The sequence below is a fragment of the Egretta garzetta genome, unplaced genomic scaffold, assembly GCF_000687185.1.
Source record: "Egretta garzetta isolate BGI_Z169 unplaced genomic scaffold, ASM68718v1 scaffold96, whole genome shotgun sequence".
NCBI lineage: Eukaryota > Metazoa > Chordata > Aves > Pelecaniformes > Ardeidae > Egretta > Egretta garzetta.
The window spans coordinates 737,659-758,626 of record NW_009259965.1 but is presented as its reverse complement, the minus strand read 5'-3'; the positions used below and the strand labels follow the sequence as shown (position 1 = coordinate 758,626).

Below are 20,968 nucleotides of genomic sequence, written 5' to 3'. Positions count from 1 at the left end.
GGCTGGCCGGCAGCCCAGTTTGATTTTATTTTATTTTTTTTAACTGGTTATTTTCACCATGAGGCAAAGCGTAACCCAGCAGCCCCGTCCCTGGCTGTGCTGGCTCCAGCCAGCTGTAATAAGTCACCTCCCAGGAAAGCGAGCAGAAATGACTCAAACGCGTACAGTACTGCCTAAAAAGCGTAAGATAAAACCTGAGGTAGGGTCTCGAGCAGTTATGACGTTCTCAAATAATTGGAAGAATATATGGGTTTTTTAAAGACACCAGGTATTACTCCAACTGCTCTAAGCTAGCACTGGGTGCATTGATTTCATATTAGAAGACTGCTCTGAAGAGAAGCTCACCGTATCGCTGTATTTTAATTCTGTGAGCAAGAAATTGCTTTTTCATCCCCTAAGTGAGTCCAGGATTTAAAATGAGTTTTAAATCGCCAACAGTAAATGAAAGTCATACTAAACTTCTATTTCAGTAGCTTTGTATTAAGGTGAGGAATTTATACAGTTAACAGAATTTTTGTTTTATAATGCATAATCCTAGGCCCAGTCTCATGGCCTGTATTCATACACTACAAGTAAATAATTTGGGTGATATTAGTCACCCGAGCACGACTTGAAAGAACAGCTTTGTAGATTGAGCTGTTACTCAAGCAGATGGTCAATGATTGAGGCAAAGCTATTTTGCTCAATAGTAAACTCTGTCTAGTGGATTAACACTTAGATTTTGTGTGTTTCATCCCTCTGGTTATACATAATTCCACCATGCTAAAAAATACCATACCATATGTTTGGTACATTTAACTGTTTATACATAGCTCTGAACAGTTTTATCCAGCACTAACATACCAGCAAATCTCCATTTATAAACCAAAATTTTAAAATAGCCCAACTATCAAAATGAATGAGGTTGTTGTCTGATAGTGTATGAATTAAACCCCAGCCATATCCAGATAGAAATACACTGGATTTCTAGAATTGAAAGTGCTTCAGTAATCCATTTCATAAGGGATTGCAAAGCCAAAGCTCTTCAGAGTACAACTGGAAGAATGCAGTTTTATTTCAAAAGAGCTTTCTGTGTGCTGTATTTTCCATCCATGACTTTCAAGTGAGATCTCTTCATTTCCTGGTTATACATTTTTTTTTTTTTCTAACTGTTGATCTGGAATGATTTATCCAGGATCTGAGCATTATATTGTTCCCGTAATCCTCTTCACACAAACTACAATAAGAGGATTTTGTAGGCTGAATTTGTTTCGGCCTTCTTAAAATACTTCATTCCTTTCCGTAATGTTTGTGAAATACTGTACTGAAAAACTGGATTATCCCTGGAAAACACGTCTTAAAAACATTTGACTTTTGGGAAAAGGACTGTGGTTACATTTGGAGGGACATATGTGCAGTCCATCTACAGCAACATTAGCCAAGCAGATACACCTAGTAAGCTAACCAAATGAAAACAATTTGCTGAATGTTTGTTTAGAATAATTATATTTTGCTGATACCTAAGAAACAAGTGTGATAGTGATACTCCTTTTAATTTAGTGACTGTGCTGTTGAAACTCTTGATCCCTTTTTGGCAAAGACACTAGCTCTTGTACAGCTGGTTTGTTTTATTTAGCAAGCTTGCACATAAAGTAGGTGGGAAACAATGGCTAGAAATAGATCGCTCAGATGAAAATGAAGGGTGTGATTTGGTCTGGCAGTTAAGGCATGAGGATTAAGTCAAGTGTTCCTGATTTTTCTTGTTGTGCTGTCAAAGTAAAACTCAGTTAGACATTAACGTCCTCTTAATGAGAATTTATTACAAGCTGGGGTTTTGGGGGTTTTTTGGCAAATGTGCTTTTCATAGTGGAATTATATTTTTTAAAATTTGTTCTGAGATACCAATTTCGTAACTAATGCAGTAATTAAAAGCCCTGATCATTAATATGATTGCACCTCTTCTTATCCAGAGATGCTAGAATTGAATGGAGGCTTATTTTAAAAACAAAAAAACCAAAACCACCTATATCTGTCTGATCTTATTTCACTTTGTCTAAATCCTCTGTCAAAATAGGGCAGGTTCTGATATTTTTTTCTGGTTTGTATGACTCATCAGCACAACAGAATAATGAGGGGAAAATACTTCTAAGGTAAAATGTTCTTAGTTCAAATAAATACACTAAGCAGAAGTGCCTTGTTTGGGAGACAAAGCATTCTATACAATGCAGCAAAAATACTTAAAACTAGGGTTAGTTTAAAGCCATTACAGTGTCTCACCTTAGTCATGCTTTCTATCCACAGTGGCTTCAGACTAGCATGGAGCCTGCTGAAGTAAGATCAGCATGTCTTTTTTTCCTCATAAGTGAGATTTGGGTCTCCTCTACCCTTGAGGAGATATTGTGGAGGCGAGATGGCTGTTAAATAGCCAGAAATATCAGTAAGGCTAAGTGAGTTGGTGTCACTAAATTAGTCTTTGTCACAGAGGGAGTCCTTGTGTTTGGAATTGGCGGGAGCCACACAGAGCCTTGGGTCTTGGAGTTGATACGCTTTTGAGATGCATGGTACAGTTTTAACACTTGCCTGCAAAATCAAATGTCACTCAAAGTCTGGGGTATGGAGAAGGCCGGTTTTGGTCTTCAAACACAAGGTCTAGACCCTTATTTCCAATTTTAAAAGGGAATTCAGAATCTGGTACCATCAGATGAGTGGGGCACTGAGCATAGACACATTGTACTGGTGCATTATTCCATCCTTGCTGTAAACACCAGCATGCATTTTAGCATTGCCTATATTCACAGCCATGTTAAACCACGACATGCAGTGACTCTCTGCAGGGCAGGATGACACTTCTAAAGACTCTAAGAAATGTAATCACAATTGTTTTCTTCTAGATGATTTTAAGCCAGCATCGATTGATACATCTTGTGAGGGGGACCTCCAAGTGGGTAAAGGAGATGACGTAACAATCACTTTGCCACATATTCCAGTAAGTTTGTTATACGTATGTCCTTGTTTACCCTCCAACAAATTTGCAATGTAGTTACTGTCTAATGTGAATGTTATTTTCACTTTCATCTTTGTTAATACAAGTGGCTTCAATATTTGAGCAGCCAGATTTGTAGCGTGTTATCTTAGGAAAGGTCTGTACAACTGAATCTTTGTAAAGAGTTACATGTGTAAGGTTGCAGTCTGTTCTTTACTTTTGATTCTTTCTTTCCTACTCTTCCTTGAATAACAAGACAACTTCTACTGTTAGCTGAAGCTCTACTCCCGGTTTCCATCCATTTTTAGTTCTATGGCTTAATGAAGAAAGGCAGAGTAATTTGAGCTTTAGTCAAGGTTTGATGTTCAGAAGCCACATGTATGCCTGTAACCATATTCTTCCCATTACTAAAACATGTACAGATAGCACAGAGGGTTCCCTTCCTGTACCTTTATCAGTTGCAGCGAGGGGGGGCGGTTCCAGCGAGTGGCAATGAAGTGGTTTCCCATCCTCTTCCTCCTCAAATTATGCCATAAAGTTCTACTGTGTGAGGATGGCAGTCAAACAGCAATAAAACAAGTGATCAAAATGTTTATAGGTGCAGCTGTTATGTAATTGAAGGTTCAGTGGTTTCCTTACCAAAACAAAAGAAAGTGCTTACATGTTGGAACTGGATTTGTTTATTAGCTGAAGCTAATGCTATGTGTCAACCAGAATTCACAGACATCGATGAGTTTGGTGGTTGCAAGGGGGTACCAGACATTTTGGAAGGCGTGCGTCAGATCCTTTTGGTGTTGTTTATTCTAGCATGTTAGTGTTTTTAATTGGTGGGTGATGGTACTGTGATAATTCCCACGGAATGAGGCTTTAGCCTGCTTCCCCCACTCCTGTTTTTCATATGGCTTTGGTCACCTTTAGTGCTGCAGGAGGTCACATACTGGTTTTTGTCTATAAAAACAATAAGCGTGGTCGTGCTATTTGAGAGCAGGTAACAATATGATGAATAGCAGTGGCATTGGATTGACTGGGAACAGTGGTGTTCATTTGTCTTTTAGGCTGAACAGCATCACTTGCCCCTTTCTGAATCTCTGTACTGATGAGTTTAATTTGATTGTCTTCCTATGAGTATGAACAGCTTTAAGCTTGTAATACGCTTCAGAGGCTTAGGCAGCTAACTGTACAGAATGCAGCCACTGTGCGTATGTTGTTCCAAGTCAGTGCTTGCCTGTGTTCCAAACAGAGCTGGAAAACACTGAGCATACTGGAAAAGAGTGAGAAGTTTTGAGATCATTTAATCCTGACAAGATTAGCTGAATTTCTTGGGTCCTGCTTTGGTTCTCAGTTGCCCAACAACAGGATAGACTTCAGATTCTAATGTTTTTTAAAATTGCCTGGTCCCTAAGGATATCTCTGATAATTTGTTCAGTGGAGATATTTTGGTGTCCCTTGCTGCTTGGATAAATTGAAGTACTATTTCTACATGTGGATTTAGTGGCTTTAATATTTGATAAACAGTCTTGGTTAGGGAAGTGAAGAATTTCTGTTTGTTAAAAAACCCTCACGCATGAAAACAAATTCATTAAATGTCATCTGTTTCACCTACCACCTTCTTCTATCCTGTAATCAGCAGAATCTATAAGCCAGTGTTATTTAGGCACTACCATAAAACCTAAACATTTAATTTTAAGTAGAAGACTGGGACTGTTAATTTGCTTAAGCAGGGTCTCATTTCAGCTTATTTTTTTAGCCAAAATCACAGTCTTTGCTGAGTTAGGAGGCTTCTGGGTGGCAGAGTGATATCCAACAAACTTTGATCAATTTTCATTTAATTTGTGCATTATACGTTTCCTGACTTAGTTGTCAACAGTGAGCAGGATTTGACTTTCAGCTTGCTTTTTGTTCTCTTAAACATTGCTTTCCTCTCTTAAACATAGGAATGATAAAAATGTAACATGCCTTTGAAGACTAGACTTTCTTGAGACATCTTTTCTGAATCTACAGTATCTTTGTTGGGAATTCAGATTTTTCACCCTTACGAATGTTCCGAAGCCATTTTAAATTCAAACCTATTCTATTTATTAGCAATACAGAGAATAGGAATTGCATTGCGAGTGGTTAAAATCTGATTGTTCATTTTTTCTACTCAAAATAGAATGTAGAATAGTGCATTTTTGCCTTTTCTCCCTGATTTTGGTTGCTTTCCTACAGCATGTGCAAAGGTGCACACAAATAAACTTTTTTTTTTTAAATTTCTTTTGTACAGTAGCTATACATTACAGAGAAGTCTGAGAAGGTTTCATAGCTGAGAACGTATTTCTTTATATCCCCTCTGAGTAACGTGTCCTTTTTTGACATGGCCAGGTGTGTGTCCATGTCACTGTGTGCAAGTGGACCATAGATTCTGCCTCCTGTAACCCCAAAACCAGGTGTTTGAGCCAGCCTGTGTATGGGTGTAGTACAGCTGAGCAGAATCTCAGCACTGTCAGTTAGCCAGCGTGCACCACCACATGAGTGTGTCTTTATTGCTTCTCAGCCTAAGCCATTAGACTTTTACAGCTCTATGCAGCATTGTGTGGACTTGGGGACTTTCTGGAAGGTGTCAAAGTATGCCATTTGCTTTTGAGAAGACATTTTGTTATAATTGCGTGGCATCTACATGCTAATCTGACTTTGAAGAAGGCAGCTGTTCTTGCGTAGTTTGCGACAGTTGCCTGTAATCCACTGTGAAAATACTGCCTTTTTAATATATATATTAAATACAAAGCAGTTTAAATTATTTTTCAATTGACCACATGTTTCTTTAGGCAACAGTTCTGCTACATGAATAATTAGAAGTTTATTTCTTATCCAAACCCAAGATTTCCAGAGCAGAAATGTCAAGATGATTTCTGACACTTGTCAGGGCCAGCTATGCAAATTCAGTTATGTTACCATTTTGGAAATGAGAACTGTAAATAATGGCAACCATGGAGAAGATGTTTTGTCACTGCAGAGACACTTAAAATGATGAAAGGCATAATATTGCTATGAGGAAACGTCTGATCTACTGCATGTAACTGTATTTTTCCCTTTTCATGAATGAACATTTTCTGTAGGAACTAAACATTAACTGCTTAGCCTCTTGGTCTGAACAATACATACATTCATTTCTCTTAGTGTTTATAAACATTTGGGTATGGGAATATAACCAAACAAATGTGTGCTCTGTCTTTGATACCAGGGTTCAACTCCACCAATGACTGTGTTTAAAGGAAATAAAAGGCCCTATCAGAAGGACTGTGTGCTTATTATCAATCATGACACTGGGGAATATGTGCTGGAAAAACTTAGTAGCAGCATTCAAGTCAAGAAAACAAGGTAAAGCTGGGGATTGTTGATAGCATTAATTCTTGCTGAACTTTCTTCTTCAGACTGTCTTTTGAACCAGCACTCAATTTTCTTTTATTTTGTAGTGATGTTTAATTACTAAGCCTTATGGGCTTTACATGGCCAATTATCTTGCCTAAAAATGCAAATAGGAGTGTGAATCCAAGAGTAAAGAATTTGTAAATTCTCCACTGCTGAAAGGACATGATTATAGTTTGCAGTGAAACACCTCTGATGATTTGAAGCTTTGGAAGCTGGCTGAAGGATGGGATGTGTTTCAGGAATCTCTAGTTAGCTGAAAAGGAACATGGAAACATTTAGGCTGTCAAGAGGATTGTTGGACTTTCTAGGTTTGTTCTCTACATCTTCCTGTGGGAGTCATGATGCTTTAATAATATACTCTTAGGGAACAAGAAACACTCATCCCTGTATTGGATCAGTGATATATAAAGTGGAACACAAGTCCAAAGCCTCCAGCTGGGGCAGGGCGGTGGGGGGACAACGACTATAGAAATAACGGTTATGAGGTTTTGCCTAGAAGAACTGCTGAGGCCAGAAATCCTCTGTGACCCAATATTCTTACTTCACTGCACAAATGCTACAAAGTGTGCAGCTGGAACATTTTCAATAATCTTGCTGCTCTGCAAATACCTGAAGTCTCTGGATCATGTTCTTTCAGCATCACTGGACCACAGGTTATTGAGACCTAAAGTTATTATCTAAAGTTAAGGAGTTATTCAGATGTCTTATGAAGAAGCAGCACTTCAATAATTTTACAAGTTTTACATTTAAAAACAAAAAGAAAACCCACTTTATGTCAGTGTAGAACTTTTAGCTGATAAAACTACTAGAAATGTGGGTTGCAGCTCATCAGCTGTTGGCTAGAAGTTTGCTGAGAACACCTTGAGTTCAGGGTAAATGGACTGTAACGCTCCTCTGAATCAGTGATGTGAAAACTCCTCTATGTGGCATTCCAGCGGAGATGAGCATGTCATAGATGAGATTTGAATTCCCAGTTTAAGTTCTGCTGGACTTTGTCCGGGTGAAGCTTAAGTCAGAAAGGAGCAAGAAGTGCAGGAGGGCTTGGGTTCAGTGAGGTGTTTGGATCCACTGAGTTTTGGCTCTGGTGAGGTGAAAAACATTTCAGCTTTTCTCAAGTAAAGGCAGGGTAGTAAAAAATTGAGGATCCCTGTTTTGGGGAGTAATGCTTTGCAAAGTCATTCAGTTTTCTTGATCAGAATTGTCCCTTTTTTTTTTTTTTTTTTTTTTTTTTTTTTTTATGGCTACTTTGATCTTTAACAACCTGTTGACACTATGGGAGCAGAGTTTAGTGTTAATGACCTGATGGCATTCAGGGTGGAGTAGTTGCACTTATTCTACATAAAACCTTCTGTAGTTCCAAGAGCATAGTTAATACTGGAAACAATCTTTTGATTTTACCTTTCACTTGATATAGTGAATGTATTCCTAGATCCTCACTTGTATTCTAAATGACTGTAAGCTGCATTAATGTGGTATCTAACAGCTGCATTTCAGCAGTGACTGAAGAGGTGGTTCTGTGCTTAATTTTTGAGGTTGCATCTACAATTCAGTGAGGCTCAGAGATACCCGAGTTAGTGCTAAATGTACTAGCTCAGATACCAGAAGCGGTTTAGGTGAAGTCCCAGGTAGCTCCGCATGGGCTGGTTTAACTTCTTTCTCAGTGGGATTAGCTCACAAGCACAAAGTGTCCCACTGCTGAGCTGGGACTCTCCTAGAACCAAAACCGAGCTCTGATACCCACAGGAACTGCTTCTATGCTACACTACGTAAAGCAATACTCCCAGAGGCTTTGGTGTTACATGATAAATACACCACGCGCTTTAACCTCATTGTGGTGTACCATAGAGGGACCTGAATAAGTATTTTGTTTTGGGGTTTTTTTCTGCCAAAGAAAGTCCTACAATCTCAATCACATCATTGATTCAATAAAAGGAAGAAATACCTGATTTGAATTGAGTGGTTAGGTATAGCGCTATTCTGGAGACTATTTCCCACTAAGGAAACAGCTTAAACTATTTTAAGGGATAGTAGCAAATGAATGAAAACCAGGAATTAAATGCTTGTATGCTGTATTTTAGCAGTAAGAGTGATTGCTCTAGTCAGGTTGACCTCTAAGAGAGTTCAGTCTGAGATGATTTAATTGCAAGTAAGAAAACAGTTTCTTCTGCTGAGATTATTTTAAGGAGGATTTTGTTGAGTGGATTTGTTTTATCACATAGTTACTTTAAATTACTATGATTGCTTATTCTTTTTTAAAAATACAAATACTAATTGCTAAATTAAAGCCTCCATTGTTCGTCAAGTAGAGAATTTGGCACCACTGAACCACATCTGGATTTGAAAATGCATTTTGTAAGGGTATTGCAGTATAGTTGTATATGCTTATTTGTTATTGAAAGCAAGTGTTGTCTACAGAAAGCTGTATTTTGCTGTTTATCTTTATAAAACAAAGTAGAGATCTGTACAAAAGGAAGTCACAGATGATGCATTAGTACAAGGATATTGAAAAAGCTGAACGTAGTTGCACAGAACTGCCGAATGTCTCTGGTTGTTTTTTCAGAGCAGAGGGCAGCAGCAAGATCCAAGCCCGAATAGAACAGCAGTCTGCCCGAGCATCACAGCCTCCTTCGCAGTTCAGAGCCCCAACCAAGCCAGCAGTTGGACCTAAAACTTCTCCTTTGAAAGATAATCCTTCGCCTGAGCCTCAGCTGGATGACATTAAGAGAGGTAAAGAAGGGTTTGTAGTTTCCTGAGTTTTGGTTGGTTTTGTCTTTCTTCTTTATAATAAAACCTATGACTGTGCAATTTATAAAACTGTTAGAATGTTCAGGGATTAAAAGATGGTACTTGACAGCTGGTTTGTCATCTTTATATCTCATTTTAAGGCATCTTAGTGAATTATTTATTGTCCTCTGCCAGCATAGATATTTATACTGCAATCTTCTCTGGCATGAGAGAACTTCCTCTTTCTGGATAATTTTCTCTCTGACAAAATAAGCCTGAATTCAGAAACCTGTAGCTGAGTGCTAGTCAAGTTGAATGGGTGTCTTAGGCAACGACAACAACAACAACAAAAGCTGATGGTCCAAGATCTAGTTATGCAACCAAGGAACTTGGACGAAAGTTATTCCTGCACTGAGTAAGGTTGGAGCCATTTGCCAGTGGGATGGAAAGGCTGGGTGGCTGTGTTCCCACCACAAGACCTGGAGCTTGTGCTGTGCCAAGTACTGCTAGTAGGGAAGGGATGAGAGAGTGAACAACCCTGCAGCTTCCCCTTTACCACAACCACTCCTCTGCAGCTTTGATCACGTCTGCCACATAGTTGCTATACTTCTTTTAAAGTACTTTGAAGGGATGACTGGCTCAACTCAGTCTCCTGATCAAGCAACACTTTGTCTCAATGTTTTGCTATGGGCAGGATGTACTTTCTTTGCCCATATCCTTCCTCGGTGTGGTATCTGGTTTTGCTGTGGATAAGACAGTCAGAATGAGGAAGGCTTTAAATTGAAATTTTTATTTGGTTCTCTTGACACCAGATGCAATTATTTTATTTTAAGATTCTTTTTTCTGTCTAGGTTTTTTTTTCTTTCCCTTTTTTTCTCTGTCCCATATAGCTATTTTTGCCTGTAGACTTAGCCTATGTTAATTGCCCAGACTGTGTTAATTACTTAGCAGGGTATTTTTTCAGTTCACAGTAATCACTAGGTGACATTTTTACTGCTAAGCTATCTGTGTGTTTGCATAGGTGCTGACTGGTCTCACTCTTTCGCAGCAGTAGTATTTTCAATACCTGGACGCTGGTCAGCAGACAGAATCAACGTCTGAGAGTCTGTTAGCTACAGTTCCCTTAGCTGCATTGCCATTTTTATTTTCTGTGTAATAGGTAAGGAGAAAGATAACAGGTGATATATCAATTTAAAAATTGAATCAGTTGTGAATTGTAAATGTCTTTTCCTGTAGTGTGTAATAAGTTATTTAACCATTGGGGCACTCTTTTGTAACATACAGCAATTTGTAAAGGTCATGTTTTAGTAAAAGAATTACATTTGTCTGATGTGACATCTGTTCTACAAAGACCATTTTCTAGTGGTCTAGAATATAAGTCACATTGTTTAGAACTGTCCTAGTAATTTTTTTGCTACATTATCTTCTTTTATTGGAAAGTACCTCCAAATAAATAACCTGTAGAGTTTGGTTTCCAAAATCAAGCAAAAGAACAACCGACTAGTACTAAAAATAGGACTTCAAGTTGGCGTTTTATAGGGAGAATTGTTCAAGGCCCAAAAAGAGCACAAATATGTGGGCAGGTGGTTTTTTCCTTACAGTATATGCTCTTTATAACTTTTTTCCAGCATTGATTATCTAGAGTGTCAGCATTACTAAACCATTTATATCATAAGAACCTACTTAACTGTAAAAGCTGTGAAATAGTCTCCAGTCCTGTTATCTCCCATAAGTGTGTCTTTAAGAACAAAGACTTGTAAGTTCTGAAGAGACTGTGTTCTTTCTATTCAAGCAGTAGTTTTCCTTTTGAGTGAAGTACCTCCTTTGTACGAAAGAAAGATAAATGTAAAGCTGAAATTCTGTGTTTTTTCTTTGATGGCCACAGCACAGAACTCATAAACCCCAAAGGAGGTGGTCGAAAGGACCTCTGGCACTAAGACACTCTCTTGCTCCCAGTATGCCCTACTTAAGGGTGTGTTAAGACACACAGCCCTCGTGATGTTTAACAATAGTTTTAAGGTAACCTCAGTGCAGGTTTCTGCTTTCCCCCGGTACCCTCAGCTGTGCATTCCCATAGCTCCCCTTCTAGAAGAGCTGGGAAACGAACTTTCAGGTAGGTCAGTCCTCTGTCCCATTACACAGATGTCCAAATGACAATGCACTGAGCATGTGGGAGTTGAACCGGTCCTTTCCTTCATGCAGAGAGGCCTTTGGGAGGCTGTATCTAGGGTCCTGCACCAGAGGAATCTTTTTCCCTGAAAGCTTTTAGATTGCCCCCGTGCTTGAAGGCAGCAAAAGAGAGGGTAAGAGGTTGTTCTTTTGAATACTTGGCTGCATTTGATAACATTTCATTAAGCAGTGAACATTTGCACACATACACCACAATACAGCCATTAATGTGCATGAAATAATCAGCAGTTATCAGACATATTTGACCACAACAGAAATGTTTTCAATAACATTGACATAATTACAGCATGCCGTACTTGGAAAAAAAAAAAACACAGAAACGTATTTCTGGTTTGGAGACAGTAAATTCAGTGCTTAAAAATCTGAGCAGATCTTGTTTACTTAAAATGCAGCTGTAGTGTGTAAGGATTATGCCATAGCACTGTGTTTGTCTCTCAAGAACACCTCAATCAAATTTTTAGCACTTCAGTGTAAAATACTGCCTCTTCTAGCTGCCATCTCTGCGTGCTCAAACTGTCAGTATCAAGTTGATTTCTCTCCACCTTGCATACCATTATTAACCAGTAAGCATTCTGCTGTAGGCATACACCCTTATGCTCCCTAAAACTGATTGAGTTTATTTCCAAAAGTCCTTGGTGTACTTGCAGCCCAATGTTAGAGCTTTAGTTAAAATTTTTTCATAGCCTGTTGGAATTGAGAGAAGAAGAAAGAACCCTTAGACATGATTATGGAAAGAAATGAGAGCATTTGATACTGAATATATACAGGAGACAGTCCTCGTAAGAAAGGCTGTTCTGTTTTTATAATGATTTCTGACCTTGAATTTTTTCTTACTCTAAAAACTGCGTTGACTGCCAGTGTAAAACAGTAAGCCATTTTGTTTCCTTGAAAGAAAGCCTACCGTTGTAACATGAAATGTTGCAAAAGTTGAGGTTCCCCTAGTAATGCCAGCCTTTTCAGATGATGTAGACTCAGTTAAGGCAAGTGTTCAAAACTAAACTGTATGGAAAGCTTTTTTAAAAGTAACTGCTCCGTTTCCTAGCTCTTATCATTTTTTAAACCTTAAAGGTGCATCAACATGAGGTGTTTGATCTTAAAAGCGCAAAAAAATCTAGGAAAGCTCTGACTCTTTCGTTGTTTAGTTTAGCATATGTGTACATGTATACACACACAACTATTTTAATTGGAGGCACCGCAAGGAAATGTTTAGTCAAGTCTTCAGTACCTATAACTGCACTAAATATAACAGGCACATAGGAAAATGCAAAATCAGACAATTTTAAAGCAGATGTGGTTTTCCTACAAGGCTTTGGTGTCATCATTGGCTTATCTACCATCTTTGACAGTGTGACACAAGAGGGTTTTGAATAGACTTCCTTAGTGGTCCTGCTGGAGTTCTGCCTGACAGACCTTTAGCAATGCAGCACCCACTGTATCATTAGTGAAAACAATTACTTTTTTCTCAGCTGCATGGATGAGATTTTTAGAATTCTGGGCTTACAGCTGACAGCCTGTGAGGCAAAAGTTGACTAGAAGATGAGCTCAGACCAAGTTTCCACCAATGACCAGTGTCACTGATAACACCCTTAACTTCCCAGTCTTTGAAGCTTGTGGCATTGGCGCTGTTTTGCTTTTCCTGCCTGTATTCAGCATAGTGGGCCTTACCACTCCTTCCAACGCATTCTCCCTTTCCCTCCTCATAACCAAACTTCTTTTATGGGCTCTTAGCTTTCTGCTTCCCCAGCAGAAAACCCTCACTTTTCAAACTGACATTGATCTCTAATTCTGTTTAAAATTAGCCAGGCTAATTCCTTTCCCATTCATCAGGCTGCATCACTTCCTTTAGTTATCTAGTTGCCTACTGTATTGAGTTCAAACTTCTTGTTTTGATTTTTTTTCCTAGTTCTTGGAAGTGCATTTCTTGTTGCATCTTTTCCCTTTCACCACCAGTGCCTTTTAGATTGCTTCACCTTCTTCATGCTATTTTATATGCTGCTTTCTGGGCTGCTGTGTTCTTCTCGACCTGTGTGCTAACACTCCTCCACTTCAGCTACAGACTCTCTAGCTCTGTAAGCATACGTGTGTAATTCTGGGACATGTGTCCTTTATTAGACTTGCTTGTTGAATCTTTTTGCAATATGGACTGTGGTCTGTAGGTGATTGTGCTTGCTGCAATCCAGGATACTCTAACAATGTATCATCACTATAACTTACAGCTAACAACTCCATCACTAGAAATATGTGGACATCTTACATTATTAAACTAGAGGAAAAAAAATCAAATCTGGGCATTTTAAAGGGAAAGAACCCTTATTCCTGTTTACCTTTCCTTTAGCTTTCCCCTGTGAATTTCTTAGCCTTGAACACAGGGAAAATTTACAATTTGAAATCCTTGATATGGGTAGACTGAGAACAGTGACTTATAAGTGCTCATTTGTCTGTGTATCAGACTCCAGGCATGAAATGGATTTTTAAAGCCTGCAAGACTGTGTTGGGAGGGAATAAGGGAGAAAGACATTACAGTACAAAGTAGTATCTTCTGTTGGCCTAAACATATATTCTTCCTCCCTCTTCCAATGGTCTCTTATGCTGTCTTCAAGGTGAAAGAGTAAGTTTTACCTGGCATACTGATAAAGTACAGAGAACACAGGCAGTCTAGTCAGGGATTTAGATTTAGGAAGTAAGCTGGAGGAACACCACCACTATACTTAAATACTCAGCTGGAGTTAGTCATGTAGTTGTTCCCTTTCAAAACGCCTTCCTTGCCTCTGATTCAATATAACTATAGCATCTGAAACTGAGCTTTGAACTTTGAAACTGAAAAATAGCAGTTTTAAAACTGGCAAAAGAAAACTTAATTTCTCAAACCAATACATGCTGAGCTAGAGGAACTCTCTCCAGCAAATAATGTGGAGGCTGAAAACTTAGCTGTTACTCTATGGTGTTAGGCAGCCCAAAGAAAATGGGTCTTATTGAAAAAGGGGAGAGTTCCAGTTGCTCAGACTTAATCCTGCAGGGGCTGAAGATGCATTAAAGTTGTGCCGTTTTTACATAAAGGAAAGACTCCTTTTACACCATCTGGCTATGCCATAGGTAAGAAGGATGTCCCCAGCTGAGCAGCTGGGGTTCATCTCACTCTGACACACATCTGACCTAAGGTGAATTACTCCTGGCATCAGTTCTCCATTTGTCACGTAGAGATGGTAATACCTCATCTCTCTCTTCTTTCATTCTTGTCCCTTTAGCCTGTGACTTCTCCAGGGCAAGCACTGAGTTCTAACCCTGGGGATATAGAACCGCTAGCACAACAAAAGCCTAAATTTTGAGGGTTTCATATTCTATGCTTAACATACGTGTGAGTATACTTCTCTTGTGGAAACCTGCCTTGGTAAACCAAGTCATTAGATACTTGACTTTGTGGGTGGATACAAAAGAATTGTCCTTTAATAGTGTTTAGGCCACTTATAATTATGACAAGTTTAACACTATGGTATGATTTGGGGTGACTTACCTTAATAGCTGTTTAGTAACCAATCATTCAGCCAACCGTAGCTGTTGCTGATGCAGCTGTTATGGTGCTGTCATGGTATTCCAGTGTTTCTTTGCACTGGAAACCCTGAAGTAGGGTGTGTTTGACCTGAACAGCTTCCCAGTTTCGGAGTAGGCTCTGCATTTGCCTGGCTACTTGTAAGCAGATTAAAGTATTGTTACCACTCCCCAGTATGTGAATATTCTAATCTATTCTCATCTGCAAAATTATCTGATGTCATCCATCTGCTTCTGAAGTTTGTTTAAAATGAGTTGTGTGACTTTGCACTGGAGCAGTTTCATACATTATCTGAAGTCAAGGCAGTTTCTGTTGTGATCATGTGCCTATGTCCCCCTGTCTCAGGTCCCCTTTTTGTGTTTTCCAAAAACCTAAATGTCACTGACATCTAACAATTTAGATTCCTCCATATTAAGATGCTTTTAAAAAAAGGGCTGGCTGTTGGCCTGTAAAACTCAATCAGGAAATGTCCTTACTTTGTATGTAGAGCATATAACCCGTTGAAAATACTGAAGCAGGAAGTGCTTTCAGGACTGTAAAGTACATAAATAGTAATAGTGGAAGTGAAGGTTTTATGATACTCACCCATGCTGTCGCTTCTTTAAATTGAGCTACAACAACTAAGTAAAAAAGTTTTCAGAATTTTTTGTTTTTCCTTTCTGTGTCTCTAATGTGAGACATTTTGATGTGATAAATTATACTTGACAAAACTGTTGCATTTTCACGTTCTTTTCCAAAATTCCATGGGGCCCTGTTTATGATTTCAACCAGAGGAATGTCCTTTTATTTCAGAGCTGAGAGCAGAGGTTGAAATTATTGAGCAGATGAGCAGCAGCAGTGGAAGCAGCTCATCGGATTCAGAGAGCTCATCTGGGAGTGAAGATGAAAGCTCCAGCAGTGAGGGGGAAGAGCCAGCACATGTGTCCCCTTCCCAGCCACCGCACCAGCAGTATAACAACAGGAATGCTATTGCTAATGGCACCAGCAGGCCACAAGGAAGCAATCAGCTCATGAATACGCTTCGTAAGTAAAAGGCTTGTGTCTTATCGCTATGGGAAGCTGCTTGAGACCATTCATTTTCTTAGCATGTTAGGCTAACTCCATGAAGTGCAGTTTGCCAAATAGTAATCCCAGGGAGTTGCTCTGGCTGAAATATGTGGGCAGGTTTTTTGAACAGAGGGCCAAGACCTGTCTGAAGGTGTGGAGAATGCTTCAGTTTGGTCTAGAACCTGTGGGCATCAATACCATGGCCCCCCTTTACCATGCTGAGCCTTGATTCAGGCCTCCAGGTGGAATGAGCGGATAGAAAAGCATTGATGTGGGAGGATCTGGTGCTCCAGAGGATGGGAATTCTTTTAATGTGAAAACATAGGTCGGACATAAATAGTGGGGTTGTCATGTGTGTTAGTTAAAGGTCTGTGAAGAATTGTGAATGGCCTGTGGTCATAAAAGCACACTCTTTGTGGTCTTCGTTAATAGCTATATGCTTTGTCAGAATATTTACTCTATACTGTGTTGGTCTCAGCTCCATTTTCACAAATACCACATTTTGAAGGGAAATTTAAAGTACCATGTATTTGACTAAAATATTACAGCTATGGCGTTTGCAAGCATTGAGTCAGTACAAACTCACTCCACCCTTTAAAAAGTGTAAAAATGTCTTTAAAACATCATTTTGTCCCATGAGACTCTCTCTGGGGAGCTGGTGTACATCTGTGTTGCTCTTTCCTTATGCTGGATCAGGTATATTGTAACTCAGGGGAGTTAAAATATTGCATTTCCAAGAAACCAGAACTTAGTTATCATAAATTGTTCTTAATTCCTCCTGAGGCATGTTTGCGTACATCTCTTGGCACCCACACATAGGCAACTGGTGGAGTTTAAATACAGATAAATGTGGAGTTTCCAGCTTCGAGGAAAAAAATACATTATACAGACAATACTGAAAAGGCATGCTGGAAAACTGGAGAGGCCCTTCAGTCTTCCTGTCAGTAATGAATGTCTAAGTGAAATCCAAAGTTCATCAAAGTCAGTAGGACTCTTTCCATTTCCCTGTTTCTGGTCGTGAGGTGCTTGTTCCCTGCCTCTCCGAGGCCATGACAAACAATACTGCGTAGGTCACACACTTCACAAGAAGCCTCTGATTCCAGGAGAATTTGGGAACTGGCAGGGTAGCTCCTATTTTCAGGCAATGCCTTTTGCCTTTGGATTTAAAATCCTTTTGCCAACAATTAATATGTCCTTGAGTATTCAAGTCACTGGTGACCCTCTACATGAGGAGAATCGCCCCTAACCCAAGTTCTTGTTTCATAAAAGGGGAGAGGAGGTGAAGAAATCCGGGACATAGCCGTGGCATAGCTGCTCTGCAGCTGTTTGGGGCAGGGCCATAGGACAATGCTGGAAGAGCTAGGTTCAGTTACCAGAACGCAAGCATGATTCTTGCCCCCTTTGATCCCCTCCACCTCACCAAATCACAAGGGCTCTGCCAAACAGGGTCTGAGACCGTAGGTTTGATCCATATCCTGGCTGCCTTTTGTCTGATCTCTCTGCACTTCGGAGGGGGGCTTTCACTGTCACAGCGTGTGTCAGCATAGTTCAGCCGGTTGCAATGGCTTTAACATTCCTTTTGGTTTAGTGGCATGCGGAGGCCTTGCCTTGGCTACCCAAATGGCCTTAAAACAAAAAAAAAACCCACCTATTTTAAAGGGCCGAGAAAGCCAGGGAATTCCCCAGTGCCTTGTCCCAGAGCTATACACGGGAGCTTGGCTGGGTGGGGGCTGTGGAATGCCTTCTGCAGCTGCTAGCGTGAGGAGTGCTGTTCTCCCACCAGGGAGCAGCTCTGGTGGCTGTGGAGCCAAGGGCGCTCAGTTTGGCCTGGATCTGAACGTGTATTAGCCCCATGCAGCTCTTAATGTTCTCGGGCATGGGGAGCAGTTCCATTAAGTGACGGATGATGTTTGCATTCATTTCTCGTGTTATTCTTATTGAAATCTTCCAGTGTAAATGTGACTGTTCTTTGGTTTGATTGCCATGAAATGTGAATTAACGCCTACCCACTTGTTGTGTTTTGTTGTTTTTTGTTTTCCACAGGAAATGACTTGCAGTTGAGCGAGTCTGGGAGCGACAGTGATGACTAGAGGCTGAGCTTTTGCTGCTTCTGTTACATATACATGAAGAACTAATTTACCTTGAAGTGATCCCATTGCTTAGGAAGAGGAGCTGGCGCAGAGATAGTTCCATGTGTGGAATTTTAAAAGAAGAAATGCATAGCCCTACAAAATAGGAGATGTAGAGGGCTGTTTTACTTTGTGAATTAAGTGTACATTTTGTGTATATTCTTATTCTTTTAAAGCTTTAAATAGATATGTACAGTGGGTAAGCCAATATATGTTCCTATGTTCCTGTCTGTCATCTGGAAGTTTAACATGTAACTTTATGATGTCATCTAAAAACTTCTTGTTTGTAGAAGATACTCAGCCCATCATGACTTATGGGGGGGACTCTGCTGCTCTTGTATATAGGATAAGTGTGAGCCAACAATGAGTTTAAAAGAACACGCAGGAGCTAGTGTGTGCACTGAAGCGGGACCGTCATAAATTAAGTTTCAGAGCTAAGTTGATTTCTTTGGTTTGGGACTTTTCTAATATCTTTCTATTGCTATTTATGGTTGATTTAATGGACTTACTTTTAAACAGTTGGGAAAGAGAAATCATAAAACCATGTTCGTCACAAACCTTGCTGCACCAGTGCCTTACAAGCAGGTTTTTTAAACAGAGCTTCAGTTCCTGCCACCTTTCCCATAGGGAGCAATACTGAAAACCCCTTCACGTTGCTTTTGCAAACAAGAGCTGTATTTCACGTGCAGCCAACTGTTCTCTGAAGGTAGTTACCCTAGCAAGAGAAGGTAAGGCGTATACATCAGTCACCTGAACGCATCCAAATGAGAACCGGATCAGCATTTTCTTGTGCAACTGAAGTGTCTCATTTAACTCAGCCGTTCAGACCTAGTCTTCAGAAATATTTAGGAGCCCGATCAAGTACAAGACACAAATTGGGTTTCCTGAAATTGTAAGATCAGAGCCTTGTTTGCAGTTTCCTAGAGAACATGTAAAGAAGAGATGACTAAACAATTGTGAAACAGCAGAAGTCTCTCTCCCACCACAGTTGTCCAGGTAGACTTTAGTTCATACTGTTTGCTGGACGGGATCTCTCTGCTTGGCAGGATTATACAGAACATGAAATATTTGCCTAGGGTGAAATTCACCCCTGTTTAAGTGGGTTTAAAGGGTGCTTAGTTGGATTATCATTAACTTTTTTTTTCTCGCATGGAAAATGAGTGCCACAGGCAGCCTCTTATAGCTTGAACAACAGGCTGACTTTTTAAAACCAACATTCAGCCGGCATAGGACAAGTGGCGCTGTACTTGTGGTGTAATCCAGGGGAGTGGAAAGCTGACTTGGATGCCTCTCCATTCTTAAGTGTCTGCTTTGCATCACTTTTGTCTGTCAGTTTGTGGTTTAACTCCTGTTTGTTTACTGAGAACTTTCCTTTTTTTTTTTTTTTTTTTTAAGGTGTTGAAGAGCAAGGGGACATTTGAAAGGAGATTTTATTAAATGGTTTCTTTTTTTGCATTAGATAGATATTTAGGCATATTTTTGGATTATTGTACATACATTTAAAAATACTTGGTTTTTTTAAAGTGTTTTATGATGTGGGTACATATTTATCAGACAATTATGAAATATACTTGATGTAAAGCCACAATTGCTCTCCTTTTTTTCCACTTTTTTACAGCAGAAGTACTCTGTTCTAACAAGCTTGTACCAATTTGGGATTTTACACTCTGGTGCAGGAGATCTGCATGGTAGTTGGCAGTCTAATTAATGCTAATACTGCTCCTGACTTTTCCCAGCTTAAGATTTGAATAAGCAGGGAGACATTTCTCTGATGCCATTTCCCCGTTACTGGAGCTTATTCCTGAGTTCTGTTGACGTTATTTGTGCTTAAATGGAAAAGCAGCAGTGCAGCATTTTCGTTGCTTATCAGTCACTCGCTGGTCATGCATTCTAAAATACAGGACATGTCATAGGAAGTTTACTAATTATGTGTAAGTAAAATACATGAAACTTAAGAGGATAAGGCAGCACCAGGCTACATCATTGATTTGAATCGCCAATTTAATTATGATTTAGATCAGCAAGTGGGAAAGCTTCATTCAGATAATCAATTTTTGCCTTGTTTTGTATTTGTACTCTAGGTCACATTTCCCTGCTATCCCTCCATAAAATGTTTCCTCCTCACTCTGTTGGTAACAAAATTGACATTTCTTCACGCAATTGCATACAGCTTTTAAACTACATTTGGCCATCTGTCGCGCACCCTGGAGAAGTGTCATATCAAGGGTGGCCAGCCTGTTGTTCCTGAGCTGTTCTGCTGCACATCCCACACCCAGACTACAGCATCTGGCTGTCCACGGGGCCGGCAAGCAACGCCGTGTCCCGCAGCCCGCTCATGGGTGCAAGCAGGACAGTCCCTGCACCTGTGTGACCAGCCCGTCCCCTCCCTGCCACTGTGTCCCGAGCGGCTCCTGGCACCTCCTGCCAGAGCAGCTCTCTGGGATCTCCACCTTTCCCACAGCTCTCACAGGTACGCGGCACGTGCTTTCGTGAAGGTGAACCGTGCGGAGGCTTCAGTAGGGAACTCGTAAGAGCAGAAAGGGTGGCTGCCGGTTTTGTTCCTTTTTCTAAATACGCATGAGTGTGTTTTAAAGCCATTGCCAGCCTCACGTTTTGATTGGGGCTTTTAAAATTTTATGTTTCATATGTTCAGAAATGGGAAAAGTTGTCTATCTGCTCCTATTAGATGGCTGTTCATTTCTTCGTGATTTGCGGCAAGTTTTATTCAGATGGAAACTGGATTAGTTAGTTCCAACAGTTAGTTGGAATTCTTTTAATTAGTTGGCAATATCTTTAACATGCTGGAGAAATAAATTGACTAAAATATGTTTTGATTAAACCTGGTAATGAAACAAAGTATTCCTGATTATTCCTGTCTGGTTCTAATCCCGCAGGATGTTAGCACTAGCAGATCTTACCACCTTACCGCTACTTTTTCCACATAAAGTAGGAACATCTTTC

General features: G+C 39.9%; 1 protein-coding gene across 1 annotated transcript; it reads left to right on the top strand.

Annotated features, from left to right (window-relative positions):
* Positions 1-2,883: 2,883 nt before the first annotated feature.
* EAF1 (ELL associated factor 1) lies at positions 2,884-20,968 on the top strand. Its single transcript, XM_035895718.1, has 5 exons — positions 2,884-2,965; positions 6,183-6,319; positions 8,931-9,097; positions 15,624-15,854; positions 17,922-20,968. The coding sequence occupies exons 2-5, from the start codon at positions 6,198-6,200 to the stop codon at positions 17,966-17,968; spliced, it is 567 nt and encodes a 188-aa protein (XP_035751611.1). The 5' UTR covers positions 2,884-2,965; positions 6,183-6,197; the 3' UTR covers positions 17,969-20,968.